The following is a 10,481-nucleotide window of genomic DNA, read 5'->3' as shown; positions in this document are numbered from 1 at the left end:
GGTAGTGGCAAAGGCTGTGAATTGAAATTTCAAACAAACCTGATAATAATGAATTTAATCCATTTTGAAATAAGGCTGTAGCATAACAAAACGAGAAAAAAAGTAAATACTTTTTACACTGTATACAGTTATGTATTTCCTTGCAAATGCATTTAAGTCTGCATGAAGATTTTGGGGTTGAGATTTGAGACATCACCTGTGAAAAAGTTCGAAATGCAGAAGATTTTAATTGTATACGTATATATATATATATATATATATATATATATATATATATATATATATATATATATATATATATATAAGAAATTTCTCTGTGATGATGATGATAATGACAGCAATAGTTATACTTAAAAATGTTTTTATATAAAATTTATTTACAAAACAAATATTACAGAACCTTGGAACAAAGCTGAATCAGAATTACATTAAACCGTTGAATGATTGTTTTAGCTCATTTAATTCTGATTCTATTTTACAACCAATTTAATTTCAATCATGTTTTTTTCGAAATGTGGAAAAACTGATGACACATCTAAAAAGAAATAACAGTTGTTGTTGCATACTTTATTTTAGATTGAAATTAATCCTGTTTCAATATTTGAAACCAATACAGTCTCTCAAAATTCACTAAAATCTTGATTAGCTATGAACATGTTTAAACCGAACACATTCTACTAGATTTTGCAGTGTGCTTATGGAGATTTTTACTCGTACAGCTATAAGGATGTTAATAAAGTCAAGTACCGATGTAGGGTAGGTGAGGAAGCTTGAGGTGCAGTCAGTGTACCAATTCATTCCAAAGGTGTTCAGTAGGGTTTGAGGTCAGATCTCTATAGCAGGCCACTGAAGATCTTCCACTCCAACCCATGTAAACCTTATTCTTATGCTGGAACAGGTTTGGGTCTCTTAGTTCATAATGCTAACGCACTCAGACATTTTATACAATTGTGTGCCTTTAACTTTGTGCTAACAGATTGGGGAAGAACCACATATGGTGCTCAGGTTTACCAAAACCTGTGTCCATATAGTGTATTAATGTGTAAACAAGAACATTAAATAAGGCTTCTAATGACCTTAATTTTATTCTAATTATATTAGAATAGGTATGTTTAAAATAACAATTAGAAAAATGTGCTAGGAAATGGGCCAAAGCAAGATAACGCATAAACAATTTGTCAGTATATCAGTATGATGCCTCCATAATGTCTTTTACTCCAGTTCTCACTGCTTAAAACTCACTGGTATACTTTAAACAGTCCTCATTTTCATAATTGTCATTAATCCTAAGCTCAATGCATAAAGTAAATTACTTTGTATTGCATTTTATGAAATATTAAAGGTTTTCCTGCAGAATGTACCCAACTGACATTTCTGCCTCAAGCAGATTTTGTTTGCTAATTTGGTTTGATGTGGTTGCCAGGTTGCTTTTAAACACGTAATATTTAAATTAATACTTAAAATAAGCCTCTTCCAAACTTGCAATATTTTAACAAGCATAGCATTTTTCATGCCTGTGCTTAAAATTGCAAAAGTCGGTCACCAGGAGCTTGTTAGTTCTCTCTCCTAGTCAATCATAAGCTAACTAAGTGTACGCTCATGTATTTGCAAGTGGCTTGATACAGCTCCTATCAAGAGTGTTTTATTATTTTGTTTATATAAAATATAAAATTGTATCATGCAAAATAAACCAACTGAGATTTCTGTCTAAAGATTTGGTTTGATGTGGTTGCCAGGTCTGCTTTAAAACATCCAATTCCTGAAATAATGATTCACTATAATGTAGAATGAGGAGAAGTTTAAAAAAAAAAAAAAAAAAAAAGGGAGGCTTGACATGCCTCGGAAGAAGCATATGCTAGTCTTTACCCTATGGAGTTAGTAGTTGAGTGGTTATTGTCCAAACAGTGTTGTCTGTAGGAAATATGAACTGGCAGCACTCCAGTTTTATGATGTTTTTTATGATTATGATGATCATTTATGTTATGAGTGATCTAGAAAAAAACGGTATATGCGTTTTGTTTTAGAGTAAACTTTTTTTTGTTTGTTTTTTTTTTGTTTGAAGTATACCACCAACTTCATCTGTGGGAATCGTGTAAAGATTTTTTTTTTTACAGGCTAAACTCACAGACCCAAAGTAGTTTGTTGGTTTCTCCTCAAAGTCACACATCTTAGACATATATAGTAAGTGATAATGTTTGCGAAGGCCAGCTGAACGTCGTCTCCACGTCAACCACTTCTGCTTTTCCTCAGTCCATGTCTGACGCTCTCTCACAGAGAGCAGAGATAGTTGTGTATTGGGATGGCTGGTGCTGCAGAGAGAGCAATGCCTATACTGTCTCCCACGCTCGCCGCTGCCATCGCAAATTCCCTCTCACGCTCAACAGTCTGCAACAAACACAAACAAAATTACTGCCTAAAAGTGCAAACAAACAAAGAGCCTTCACAGCTCGTGATTTGCTTACGGGAAAAAAAGTGCACGCACCTCAACTCTGATTAAGTAGAAGATGTTAACGTAGGCGGCTCCTCCCAGCAAGCCTTCATACAAAACGATTAGAAACACAACCCAAACGTTCGGCCAGAACTGGTAATACACCGAAATAAGCAGCACACCTGCGTTCACACACTGAAAGACAAGAAGAATCGGTTATTTAATTACTAGAGTAGATATATTACTGATCTCTGACTTCATGCTCCTCAGGCTTGTGAGTTGTGCATGCACTTAGTAAAGGCTTTTTAATCAATTTTATCATCGCCATAATGCTGATTTCATTCTGATCTAAAGTCTATTTAATTGCACGCAGTGTAAAACTTAAACAAAACAATAATATAAATTTTACTCCGGTTTGGAGTCTTTTAAAGACCAAACATACTAAGACACCATGGTCCCGCCTCTAATGTCTTTATACACATTAAAATGACACGTCAGCCCATATGTATAAAAAGTATAATGATCATATATGTGGCATCACTTCCCCTGGAGCTATCACACGTTTTGTGAGTGAATAAGTAAGTAAAAGAGAGAGATTTTGTGTGTGTGTGTGTGTGTGTGTGTGTGTGTGAAAAGTTTATGGTATCGAGCCCCAGCATCACCAAGATGCCACACTTGAGCCCCTGAGCGCTTTGACCCCTAACATCACTGTGCTGTAATGTATATGTGATAAGTAAAGTTTCTTCCTTAAACTGCACATTTTGTTTGATTGGGCATAAATAAATAAATAATCTGAGCACATTTTGTTCGATGGGATTATTTGGGATTGATCAGGTTTTATAGAGATCATCCAAAATCTTTGCAAAATAAAAAAAAAAGGTTAAAATGCTTTATACTTTTGCATAATTTTTTTGGAACTGGGAGTCTCTTATTTGTTCTTCATCCTATGTTTTTTCCACTTATGTTACTTCATTGTCTGGTAACGCCTATTGTGTTGTTGTAGGAGAAAACACACCTGCAACAAAGAGAGCACCCAGATTTTCCTGATCTTAAAGCAGTACAGCGAGCTGCGTGATATGAACACGCCGATCTGGTACAGAGTCTGATACCTGAAACAAACACACTGCTCAATCATACACAAGAATGGTGAAAATCTGGATTGTTTTTTCAATTTCATTCAGACATTTGGATTTAATAAAAATAAAAATAAAAAATATATATATATTACCAACGATACTGTTCTGCATGAGACAAACTGGAAGCAGGAAAGTAGAGCAACTCCAGCTGAGAAATGAGGGAAATATTTATTCTCCTAATATCAAGGTTTCTATAGGATGAGTATCTATGGGATTAAAGTATTGGAAAAACATAAAATTACTTCCAACATAGTGCTACTATATAAGGCACTTACCAATCCCTGGTTAATGAAATATTCCGCAAAGTAGACCAGGCATAAAGGCACAGTAAACTTTAGCAGACCCTGAAATGGCAAAGCGCGCGCACACACACACACACACACACACAGAGAGTTAGTTCTGAAGGGTCCATTCAAGTCCATTGTGTTTTAATTATAGATATGTCGATATTTCTGGCAAAAAATACATAAAAATATGCAGATGTTCTCAAGAAACAATTACGTTGACCAAATGGACAAGAGGTTTTCTAGACCCTACCCAGGCTTCACACTTGACTAAATTAACCACAAAATAATAAAAAAATGGTTAGAAATGTTCTCAAACACAAACAAGAGTAAGTTAATGCAGGACCGAGACTAAATGTACATGCAAGCAAAGAAATACAGTAAGTAGTGGACTGCATTAATAAGCACACACACACACGCACACTCGCGCACACACACACACGTGCGCACACACACACACACACACACACACACACACACACACACACACACACACTTACTTTCAGTATATGCAGTCTGTCTGAGAAGGTCAGGGGTCCGGTGCATTGGTTCTCTTTTAGGAGAGAAAAAGCATTTTCAGCACAGTTATCTCAACAAGTTACTAGGAAAATCTAATTACACACATTCCACCTCTCTTTTTCTCATCTTCAACAAAGGCTTCATCATTATCCACTATTAAGGGCCGCCGTTCCTGAAAGTCTCTCTCAGAGGACAAACCAGACCCAGACCTCCACTGTGGGAATGACGCTGGGAAGACTAGAAGGAGGAAGTAACTGGAAAGAAGAAAAAGCACAGGGAAGCAGGGTCCTGATATGCATGAGAAGTAAAAGACTGAGATGAACATGCAAGTAGTGATAAAAAAATGGACTTGGAATGTTGGAAAGACCTGCTCTTACCTTATCGTCATGAGAGCGGGGACAAGCAGCATGAGCAGCAGCGTAGTTCTGGGCGAAAGTCCCGCCTGTGTAAAGGCCGAATAAAGCAAAGCACCGGCGACTCCTGCTCCTCCTGTACCCGATCCCCATCCACTCAGCACATCACTTATAAAGAGATGGAGAAAAGACTATTTAAAAAAATAGGGAATGAGACCAGGAACGGATTATGACCGTTTTACCAAACCCCCCCCGGCGTTCGTTTTGCCGTGTCCGTGTACAAGGAGCCATACCTACTGAAATAGACCGTGAGGGAGAGGAAGGACAGCTCACCCAGTCCTGAGCTCACGCTAGCAAAGATCACACCTACAGACACAACCAGTAACATTATTTATTACATATAAGTACAAGAGTAACACACACACACACACACATATACTGATGTACACGTTACCTAATATGCTCATCCATACAGTTGTAGAAAACGACACTACCAGGAAGCTAGTGGTTGCCGTAGCGACGCACACCAGAATACGGACACTGTCAATCAAAAATACAAGGAGATTAAATCTATTACGTTCTTACATCCATAATATACAGCAACGTATTCGTTTTCTACAGAATTAAGAAGTTAAATTCTAACGTGATGAAGTATTTTGTCAGTGTTAGAGCTTCTAGAGACCAGACACAATACGAACAAAGAAGTTATCAAGAAAAACAAAGGCCTGAATCGAGACAAAGCATTAAGTAGCATTGCATGGCAGCAATAACAAGTGTTATAATAGAATTATAAACTGCACTTTCACACTAACTAACAATATATATATACATATGAATGGAAAGCAGTACCCATAAGGCACTTTGTGTATGACAAACGGTGCTGTCAGTTTGATAAGTAGAGTTGGTAAGATGTCAGCCAGAAGAACTGCCTGAAAACAGGGAAAAATAATGAAGTCAACAAGCAGTCATGATTCTATAAAACTGATTTTTTTCCTTTTTTTTTTTTTTTTTTTTTACCGAAAAATAGACTCGTAAAAGGCATATTTAAAGTTTTTAAATATTGATGTTTCTATAAGGCGAGAAAACTGCAAATCCGAATGTCAAACTGCCGAATGATGTTTGGACCAATCACAGAAAGGGAGAATTGTCAATAAAAAAAGTGCAGGAATCAGCATGTTAAAAACTTACTGCAGTGGAAACAGGGTTGCAGTCATAGCGGCTGCTGTTGCTGCTGTTTTCACTGTGCGCGTGTAGCAGGCCTGGAGTCTATAAAAAAAAAAAAGAGCAAATGGAGATACGAGCGACCTTGCTCGCAAAATTTTACCCTGTTTCACGAGCAAATTTCGAAGGCACGAGCAAACCCATGCTGCCGGTTCCCCGTTTTCGGCCAAGGGAAGGATCAGTTGCTTAGTTGATCTCGGAAACTTAACTTTTTTTAGTGTTATATTTTTATTTCACTAGAAATCTTGAAAAATGTCTCCCAAGAAAATCAGTGATGGTGCTGTGAACACGAAAGTAAACAGAATTACCATGGAAACCAAGAAGGGTACGAGCGTGATGCGCGTCTCACACTCGCAATCAACCACTATCACATGGATAAATGTTAAATTATGTTTATATTATGGTAATTTGCGGTGTATTTGTTTGTTAAAATAGGCTACAAATACTTTTTAAGTGCAGAAATAAGCGATCGAATGAGGTCTTGGAACGAATCAAATCACTTTTACATTCATTCTTATGAGGAAAATCAGTTCGAACGTACGAGCAAATGGACCTACGAATAATTTTCAAGAACGAATTATGCTCGTGCAACGGGGTTTTACTGTAATTCTGTATTAGTGACACTGACACTCATTTCCAGACACGTGCAACAACAAACACAAATAAATTTTTTTTTATAAATTCCAAGAAAAATGTAAACATACTGTCACTGTTACATTCGGAGACTCCTGTTGTTTTAAAATGTCATTAGCGGCACTCAGCATCACCACGTAGGCAAAGTTGTTACACAAACCAAGCAACCTAGATGAAAAACAATGGACAATGAGAGATGTGCGAGAGAGAGAAACTGCCATGTACAGTGTGGCATTTCAATAATTATTCCATAGATCTAATGGATTACCTTCCAGTGTCTGCCAAGGGCTGGCATTCGTTTACATACATTTATATGAAAATGTTTTGTATATATTATATTTTATTGCAAGAACGTCCTCAGATCACTACTATTTTTTCTGGGTATGTTCATGAATGAAACATTGACTTAACCTTTAAACCTTAATAATTAACTATTAATTATCAATACATTAAGTATTAACCCCCTTATACTTTCCACAAAATGTAGTAAAATATAAAAGGGTGAACTTATGTCAGACACTGAATTTTCATGATAATGTCATTTTTATAATATGCAGTAGTGGACAGTAACAAAGTAAATGTAATTCGTTACTGTACTTCAGTAGCTTTTTCACGTATTTGTACTTTACTGTTTTTCTATTTGGGGAAACTTTAAATTGTCTACATTTCAAAGTCAAATATCGTACTTTTCACTCAACTTTATTTTGCAAAAATCATTTGTTCCTTGGTGGTATCTACTTATCATCAACATACAGTTCAGTTCAACAGCAAGCAGAACATTTTGACAGTAATAAATGATGGAAGAAACCACTGACTCAAACTCGCACCACAAACACCTGTGACCTTATTTACACGATTTTTTTCAAAAAAGTTAAAAAGAAGGTTTGGGCTCATGATAATTTTAATAGATATCCATCAGTGTTTGACTCATTAATATAATTCTATTAATAGATTGGTGTGCTGAGAGTAACAGAGTCTTTTCACATAAAATTACTTGATTAAGTAAAAAGTCTTGAAAATGATAATAGGAACATTATAGCCATAATAAAGCAGTACTTTGTATACTTAAGTACATTTGAAGGCAAATATTTTTGTACTTTTACTAAAGTAAGAGTTTAAAGGGAGCACATTCACTTTTACTGGATTTACATTGTACGAGCGGATCTCTACAGTAACTCAAGAACATGGTTTGTTTACTTCATCCACCACTGATACTAAGATCCAAAAAGGGGCATATGTTGATGTTGATTTTGATTACAGCATCAGCGTTGGGCTTAAGGAATCAGATATAAAAAGTTAGACACAGGAAATGGAACTACATTTGCACCCAGCACAGAAAAACCCAGCCACGCATCACATCATTAACTTTTAGATGATGCACTGATGCGAATCAATTAATCGTACTATCCCTAATCTGTAGTGTATTAATATGTAGTTTTATGACATACTATTTACTTGTACAGTATTAATTCTACTATTATATCTATTCTATTTACATGTATAATATTTATTATACTATTATATATATATATATATATATATATATATATATATATATATTCTACAACAAACCTTCTGTACTGTACTGCTCAGTGCTAGTGTCGCCATGTTTACTGACTCTTTGTATTGTGTTGTCCCTTTTTGTCTGCACTAAATGTTGCACATGTGCATTTTATATTGATTAGTTCCAGGTTTCTTTTCTAGTCATTTATGTTGTCTGGTGTAGCACCTTGTTCCTGGGGGAACATTGTTTCACTGCACAGTGTATGGTTGAAATGACAATAAAACTTGTCCTAATTGACTTATTAGTATCTATCGTGTATTTTATAGATCTGTTATGTGATCAAGGGTCTGCAGGTCTTTATTTTGTGTTCCTGGGACATATTTGTGTCTGAAGTGCTTCATGTGGGTCTGTAATAAATGATATGTTGTTCTGTAATGCACTAGTATGTGGTCACACAGCATACAATCTGGATCTTTAGTATAATTTTATAGATCTGAATTGTGATATAGGGTCTGAAGGTAATATATTTTAATCTGGAGTGCATTATGTGGGACTGTAATGGATCATATTGATCTGTAGTGCACTAGTATGTGGTCATGTGACACACTGTTTGGATCTATAGTATATTTAAAGGTCAGTAAGTCTTCATTATGTCTTCCTGTGGCGTTATATTTGAATCTGTAGTGTATTATGTGGGTCTGTGGTGAACGATATGGGTTTGTTTATTATATTGTTTACATATGACACTCACCAGAACCCGCTTTGATTCCTCCATCGCAGCCTGCGGCCTAAATGCAAAAATTGAAAGTTGAAGGAAAAATAAAAAGGAAAAATGACATAGTTTGCAATAAATGTTAAACATATTAATTTGTTCTGACTCTTACCTTCAACGCCAGTCGACACATCAGGATCAGCGTTAACACTGTGATCCATGATAAAGACCACACAAAACTACCACCTTCACTGATGTATAAACTAGAACATATCACCGTGTTTAGATTAAACACCGTGTCAGAGAACCAATACCTCCAATAAACGTTGTTCCTGTTTCATGATCTCCAAAAGTTGCACTTTAACAGCTGCAGAAGCGTTTCATGTTTTCCAAACCCGATTATCCGTTAATGCCCACCTCCTGCGCGGTGAATGGTTAACAGCTCGTATTTACAAACCCTGAACCAATAGTAGCTGAGGTTTCAAAGCAATTAGCCAATCACAGCGCTGACGGTTTGACTACATGTAGGGGAAAGAATAACGTTTCCGCTATACGTAGTGCAACAAAAAAACACTTCCTGACTAATCCGGATAAGAGATACTCTGTTCCGCATTTTAGGGTACGGAAGCGGATGGTCGTGCAATTTAAGCGAAAAACAAAACAAACACCAATAACAAAAACACAGTACAAATGCAGTTTAATAGATCATGCAAATAAATATTGCAAATATCAATATTAGAATCAGAAATAGCCTTATTACCAAGTATGCTTATCCGCTGTGGCGACCCCTAATGGGAGCAGCCGAAAGAAGAAGAAGAAGAAGACCAAGTATGCTTACACACACAAGGAATATAATAATAATAATATACTAATTATATACTAATATACATAATATACTAATGAGGGCATTTTTCTTCCTCTGAAGCCTAAAAATTTACACATTTTCACATTCAAGAATGTTTATCAAAACGAAGTGAATATTATTGGAAACATTTTTTTTATTGGTTTTGTTCTTTTGAACAGAAGAACACATTAGGATCGATAATATGAAAACATGAGATGAAATGCTGAGAGTCTATTTAAAGTAGGGATACAGTTGGATTTTTCTTTTGTTGCATGTTAAAAAATAGAAACTATAAAAAAATCTGTCACCTCGGCTCACCACTTTGTGCCAAAATTACACATACAATTAATACATACCCATCAATCAAATTAATTTAGTAACATGTTATTAAACCGAAGGCGGTGAATTGTTATTTCAAGATAGAATAACCAGACAAAACAGGTCAGATCACACAGCACAAGAAACTACAATCTGTCATGTGAAACCTTACAAACTTGTTTTTTCTCTTCCTCTTCTCTTACACATGTGACGACTTCAGTCCTGAGGAGATAAGGGAGAAAAAAATAGAAGCAGCAGCAAAGTGAAATGCAATGTGAGCATGATGAAATATCACCTACCTGTTCGGCAGGTTAAAGATAAATATCTGTGTCCTGAGTATTTAAAAAAGTCTTTACAAAAAAAAATAATAATAATAATATATATATTCTATAACATTATTGTGCAGATCTACTACATCAGAATTTCATTATTGGAATGTTACAATGAAATAAACTGTATGTTGTCATGTTACTTACTACAAGGGTTAATGTAAGAAAGATTTGTTCCAGCAAATGTGATGTTAGATATC

The 10,481-nt window shown here is 35.6% G+C and overlaps 1 protein-coding gene across 1 annotated transcript; it reads right to left on the bottom strand.

Annotated features, from left to right (window-relative positions):
• Positions 1 to 357: 357 nt before the first annotated feature.
• On the bottom strand, positions 358 to 9,219 carry cln3 (CLN3 lysosomal/endosomal transmembrane protein, battenin). Its single transcript, XM_083567298.1, has 15 exons — positions 8,963 to 9,219; positions 8,830 to 8,866; positions 6,646 to 6,742; positions 5,909 to 5,986; positions 5,570 to 5,649; positions 5,175 to 5,260; positions 5,014 to 5,086; positions 4,745 to 4,888; positions 4,479 to 4,621; positions 4,349 to 4,401; positions 3,840 to 3,908; positions 3,657 to 3,712; positions 3,444 to 3,537; positions 2,483 to 2,623; positions 358 to 2,385 (listed from the first exon to the last, which is right to left on the bottom strand). The coding sequence occupies exons 1-15, from the start codon at positions 9,009 to 9,011 to the stop codon at positions 2,269 to 2,271; spliced, it is 1,317 nt and encodes a 438-aa protein (XP_083423424.1). The 5' UTR covers positions 9,012 to 9,219; the 3' UTR covers positions 358 to 2,268.
• Positions 9,220 to 10,481: the final 1,262 nt, after the last annotated feature.

This window comes from Silurus aristotelis, assembly GCF_946808225.1.
Source record: "Silurus aristotelis genome assembly, chromosome: 17".
Lineage (NCBI taxonomy): Eukaryota > Metazoa > Chordata > Actinopteri > Siluriformes > Siluridae > Silurus > Silurus aristotelis.
This window is presented reverse-complemented; position numbering and strand designations above follow the sequence as displayed.

What these genes read in the sequence shown, in the direction of transcription:
- cln3 (XM_083567298.1), bottom strand. Translation starts at nt 9,011, where the DNA reads ATGGATCACAGTGTTAACGCTGATCCTGATGTGTCGACTGGCGTTGAA. An exon ending in ATTTCATTAACCAGGGATTG is followed by an intron (nt 3,713 to 3,839) that starts GTAAGTGCCTTA and finishes CTCATTTCTCAG; the next exon opens with CTGGAGTTGCTCTACTTTCC. An exon ending in TCTACTTAATCAGAGTTGAG is followed by an intron (nt 2,386 to 2,482) that starts GTGCGTGCACTT and finishes TGTTTGTTGCAG; the next exon opens with ACTGTTGAGCGTGAGAGGGA.